The sequence below is a fragment of the Papilio xuthus genome, unplaced genomic scaffold (assembly GCF_000836235.2).
Source record: "Papilio xuthus unplaced genomic scaffold, Pxut_1.1 DF827870.1, whole genome shotgun sequence".
Classification (NCBI taxonomy): Eukaryota; Metazoa; Arthropoda; class Insecta; order Lepidoptera; family Papilionidae; genus Papilio; species Papilio xuthus.
The window spans coordinates 81,149-87,148 of NW_013530779.1; the positions used below are offsets into that span (position 1 = coordinate 81,149).

General features: G+C 43.2%; 1 protein-coding gene across 5 annotated transcripts in view; it reads right to left on the minus strand.

Annotated features, from left to right (window-relative positions):
- LOC106115259 (collagen alpha chain CG42342) overlaps nt 1-5,173 on the minus strand; it is a 56,584-nt gene extending 51,411 nt beyond the window's left edge. For all 5 annotated transcript variants that reach the window (XM_013308594.1, XM_013308593.1, XM_013308590.1 and 2 more), the window contains exon 1: nt 4,428-5,173. In XM_013308594.1, coding sequence (XP_013164048.1) covers nt 4,428-4,824 — 397 coding nt within the window. In that variant the 5' untranslated portion in view covers nt 4,825-5,173. The remainder of the gene's footprint in view (nt 1-4,427) is intronic.
- Between the last annotated feature and the right edge of the window lie 827 nt (nt 5,174-6,000).

Below are 6,000 nucleotides of genomic sequence, written 5' to 3' on the forward strand. Positions count from 1 at the left end.
ATATTTTGTAGTTTAAAAAATAACAAACATAATGTTACACATTTTGTTATAAATTAATTTGAATCAAATACAACTAATTTGTGCACAAACAAACAAGCGAGGCTGTTTACTCAGGTTGTTTGGTCTATACATAAGGGTGTTTGCAGAGGAGGCTAGACTTTGCTAAAGGTATTAGCGACAATGGAAGCCTGCGCCCGGGCGTCGCGCGCTCACTTTACACAATGGAGTTTGGGCTGAAGTGATTAGTTGTGGGCCTAATTCGCAATGCGGCTGTTACGAACAAAAAGCAAAGCTGTCTTGGTATTTGTATTTGTTAATTTCACCGATAAACTATAAGCCTGAATATATATTTCTTGAATCATGTCTATTAGCATAAATTGATTTTGTGAATGGAGTTTTGCTTTGAATCTTAACACGAAAATGTTATTCTATATAATGGTAAATGTTGGTTGATAACCGACAAAGTGTTGCTGAGGATTAATTATTCGATTTCATTGCGGGTATGAGTTTGTAGTGTTGTGTAGTGTCGGACACGCGGCGGTCGACGGCGGCGAGTGTTCAATGTCCACTCATGTTTGCGAGCCCGGGAGGTGCTTAGCGTCCATTGCCATGATCCCCGCTGACCGCAGGCCGCTAATACACGGATCGCCACCGAATCGAACTGATGTTGGAAACTCTGTATTCGATTATATTGTAGGACTATCAGTTCATTGATGCATTATTTATACTATTGCAATGAATACGTGTCGACATTATACATAACATTGATTTCTGAATTCCTTCTGTTACTAATTTTAGGTGTGCAGACCGTGTCACGTCACGTGCACGCGCCACTATCGTCATCCCGCTGTCCCGCCTCTGTCCTGCAGTTATTCCACTATTGAACCGCTGCTACCTGCATATATATTATTCCTTGTTGCCTCGTTCAATAATCACTCCGATCCATTGCCGCAGGGTTGCCGTTACATTTCCTGAACATTTGCAAAACGATGGAGTCTCCAAAAAGCGGAGCCAAATGTCATTTCTTTCACACATAAATAATTTTTAATTGGTAACATTTAAATGAAAAGCCAGTGAATATTAAATGGTTTGTTAAACTTTGAATGATTTTGTAATAAAACTTATGGAAAACACTATGCCAATGTTTTTAATTGAAGTCAGAAATATGTAACTATTAGCTGTCGCCCGCGAATCCGCCCGCGCGGAATTTAATAAAAGTTAATAAGTAGCCTCTTTGTTTTTTCCAGATAATGCCAAATTTCAGTGACATACGTTCGGCTGTTCCGGAGATACCTTCAAAGAAACAACGATCTATCCATGTAAACATCGCATGTATAATAGTAAGTGATAGATTTAAGAAACATAGCGATTTTGTCAGGGAAAAATCTATGTCTAGTTATGTGATGTTTTGTTCTAGCTTTCTCACACTTATTTATGTTAACTGGTAATGAGCTCCAATGCGTGCATTCTCTAAACATAACCACAAGGTAATTAATTACAATTCAGAATTCACTTAACATTCTGAATACGATTTATCGCTGTTTCAACGAAACGTGAAATGCTCATTGTGCAGCTGGAGAATGATATCTCGCAGCGGGGACGCACTACGTTACATGTGTCAGCTGAACAATTATCTAAAGCTTAGCTCCTTGCATTAAGATATCAATCACCCGCAGCAGCCGACAGTTGTTTACTGACGCTGCATTGGACAGAGTAACTCCGCGCAAATCCGCTCACATAACATCGCTTCATACAAACACTTCACACAACAATAACCAGCGCTGTAATCAGAGCTCATGGCCCGCTAACTGCGCCCCGCAGCCCTTCAATAAAACTGTCACCCTCTGCATCCTATTCGCACCATCCGGTACTTTATCATTTTTTCGATCAGCGCCTGCGGGCTGCCTGCCTGCCTGTCGGCGTGCCGGCCTGGCGCTGCGGGGTAGCGGGGTGCGGGATGCGGGGCTTGGGGGTCGGCTGACAGCTTTCCACTTGGGATTAACTTTGTATTGCGGCGAAGGATAAAAAAAATAGGATTTTGAAAGACGGGTCCGCGTACCCACCTCGGATGTTGTTAAGTGTTAGTTACTTTATTGGCGTTTTTGTTCGCTGCCATGAATAGTTATATTGGTAAGGGTATCGCTAATACGGGGCTTTGAGTTGCAGACGAAAAGATTAAAATGAAGGATTTTTATAGTTTGAAGCAGTTTAATAGGCGGTAAATACATGTTTTCTCACTTAACGTACGTGTGTAACAGTGAAGCTCAAATCCCATAGGGTGTAATGTGTCGGTGCCAGTCGGAGCGCAGTGCTCTGTCGGCCGGCTCACTTGCTATTTCTCAACGTTTATGTATCTCTCAACGTTATTCTCCTCTATAATATTGATAACAATATCAATAACAAATCTTAATAAATCCGCTATTTCACATACATACATACATACATACACCCCTCACAAATCATCAAATGGCCAACAAAGACACACTCTCTCTACATACATGTGGTCGATTTAGTTCAATTCCTTTTAGCTCAATGAAAATTGAATGTTGCGGAGTATCGAAATACTTTTGAATTTGTTATAAATAAATAAAATATAAGATATATTGTAGGAGGCTGAAAAACATTAGGCGATGTGCAAGATAATAATTGAAAGCTATATATTGAAGACACAATAAAGCCGGTGACACATCGTGCGATATATTGTCACCTCCGCTACCCCCCGCCACCCCACCCCGCCATCAATATTTCACAATAATGACTTAGGTAAATAGCGGATAAGCTCGTAAAATATGAAATTTAAACAATGAATTGGTTGGATATCCAACGTGCCCGCGTCCCCGCACTGTCAATAGAATTATTTACGAGCGCGTTATTTTGGATTGGATCGCTCCAATTCGAACCCATCATGAATATTTCTCCGCTAACAATGACGTCATTAATAAATAACGTCGATCATACTGACAATATCGATACGCACAAATCCCGAGCAACATCACGAGCACCGAGTCGACATCAACACAATAAAACTGGTTGGATTTCAGTTTAATTATGACCGCGAACTTACAATCTAAAACCAGATTCTGCTTTTGTTTAATCTCCCACTCACACTTCTGAAGATGACAAGTGCGGATAGTTTTAGGTAAATATTCTGCCATTCGTATTAGTACTATTCTATACTTACAAGAAATAATGACAAATGAAAACAAAGAGATCGCACGTTGCCGTCGTCTTCGTCGTCGTCGCTAGGGAGAGAGCGTCGCGTCGTTCTGTTAATGTGGTGCCACACTATTAGTGACGCCGCGCCGGGTTCGAGCCGCCAGAGCATCGCATCGCTAAGTACACAAATAGAATTGCAAGAATACTATACTTGGATTACGGAAGTTTATGCTGTACCTAAATTAAGGCAAAATTAATTTACTTTCATGACTTCTTTCTCGCGGGTGCCACAAATATCAAATTGATATCCTTTTCGTAGGACCCAAAGTTTATTTTTAGTTTTATTTATCTTTAGACTATCACGTTGCGGTGTTAAAATAAATGTGTTAAAGATACAGATACAGCAGAAATTACACGACGCAGCGGACACATCCCGCGGGACGCGTTCTCGCGCTCAACAAATATTGATAGAACTTGATCGGGTTAGCTGCTGACGCCGTAGATGAGGTAAACACTCCGGCCGGCGCACTGCTCGTCCCGAGTGTCCGGCCTACCACCACAACTATACAACAATATTAAAAGTTTGTCAACAACTTTAAAGTTTCTACAATACTGTGCATGACAGTAGATTTCCACTGGACCGGTTGTGACTGAAGCGATGATTGAAACCATATAACAACTTCACAGTCAAGTGAATAATATTTTATTATTTAAAACTTTCAATCTTTTAGGATCTTATCCATTAATTAATAACTTGATTACAATGTGATGATAATAATATCAACCTTGACCTTGGAAAGCGCGCTGTGCCGCCGCGCGCTGCCGCCGCGCGCTGCCGCACGTCACCGCGGCGTCGTGGATGTAATAACTTCATGCGGATTAAGAATAAGCATCTATGAATGAAGTCGGCCGAGGCGAGACAAGGCGGCGGGCAGCGAGACGTGACGCGGGACGTGACGCGGGACGTGACACGTGACGTGATGTGATGTGTGCGGCGAATCAATTGTCACGCTGTCGCGAGCTGTGGACTGGCGGCACGAACGCCGCGCTCTCACGGCTTCACGACCGACGTACACCGTATACGCCTTATTTACGTTTTTATATACAAAGATAATATTTACCTTAATGCCAAGAGAGATTTAGAAACATCTAAATCTAAACTTTTAAAATAAGTCTTATTTTAAATTTTGCTATTTAATTTTCTATGGGTAATTTTTGAGTTTGAAGTACAACTGGCTTAGGAAACAAGTAATATATGTCACGTCACTGACCTGGTGGACATCCGCAATGGCCGTAGTCGCTGATGCTGCGCTGGCGGTGCGGCCGCGGGGTGCGTAAGTCGCGCCGCAGTCGGGCTGCGGGCTGCAGGGGCTCCAGCACGGCGCTGCGCAGCGCGGCGTGCTGCTCCTCCAGCAGTGACAGCCGGTCCTGCAGCCCCTGCTGCCGGTACAGGCTGTACCCGCTGGACACCAGGCTCATGGCGCACGCACACCACAGCACCGCACAGTACGCCCACGGGTCCGCCGGGCAGCGATCCTCGCATCGCTCTGCGGCCTTTTTGCTCTCCCGTCGTACTTCTTTCTTCTCCTTGCTCGTCTCTTTCTTCTCTTTTTCCGCGAGCCTCACGCCCGAGGGCAGCTTTCCTCCTATTTTCAGTATCATCTTCATCTATGCCGGTCTCATGAGATCAATATATCGAAGCGGATCGTAAGAGGGAATTTGATGAGGGTTCCCATGGCTAGCACGCTGCGTGGACCCCAGGGACGGACCTCATCATCGGTGCGACGAATTCCGGCGGTCAGGTTGTCTCCCCGGTCACACGTTATTATGATTAAAGTGGACAACAGGTTGCTTTTTATGTTTTAGAACGTGAAAATTAATTGTTAAATCTAAGATACGATCGGTAAATAATTCGTTAAAGTTTGAATTCAAGGTAGGATATTCGGACGCTATCGTGTTTAAGTTCGCAGCGGAGTGACGCGCGGTGAGCACGAGCCAGACAACGTGTACGGTCGGCGGTCGGTTCGCTACTGAGGGGTTGAGAGCAAACGCTCGCTGCTCTGCTCCACCACGCTACTGCTTATCCACTGAGGCTGTAGCCGTAAGCCGTATCGGACTCGCAGGACAGTGTCCTGCGCCAGGATCACCAAAACGTTTGGTTTACGAGCTTTATTAAATTTAGGTTTTAATAGAAAAGGTAAGTAAAATAGTGCTTAATGTTATCACAGGCGGTGTAGTTATCGATACAGATATAAAAATAATTTGTAATATATTTTTCTAGTGTGCTGAATAAATGAACACTTGGCGCAATACAATTCTACTTACCGATGCAATATCAGGTACTTTTTAAATAGAAAAAAAAAATTACTCTTACATTGTACTCGTGTGTTAGTCGTATACAAAAGTAGTGTTATCGAGGGATCCTTGGTGGCGGCAGTTGTCGCAGCTTAGGGCGGCTTGGGACGGTGCGATTTAGGGGCCGCGGACTTCGCACGCAGACGACGATCGATACACATAACATATCTGCAGCCAGCACAAATCACTTTGGGCAATGGGCTGCCGACCACTTGGAGACGCATCCGCTGCTTTCAGGCTACATGGAGCTTAAGAATAAGGAATGTAAGAATAAGGTAACCATCGTTACTATGCAGTCTTGTTAATTTTGGCAGGTACCGCAGAAAAATCACCACTTTTTTCCCTATATTATAAAGATTTATTACAGGTCCATCGACCTGAATTTTCTGTAAATAGAAAGAAACCTGTGATATCAAGTATAATATTAAAATACATTATTGCCCTCGAAATATAGAAGATGCATTTGTTATAGCATTATACGTATGTGTA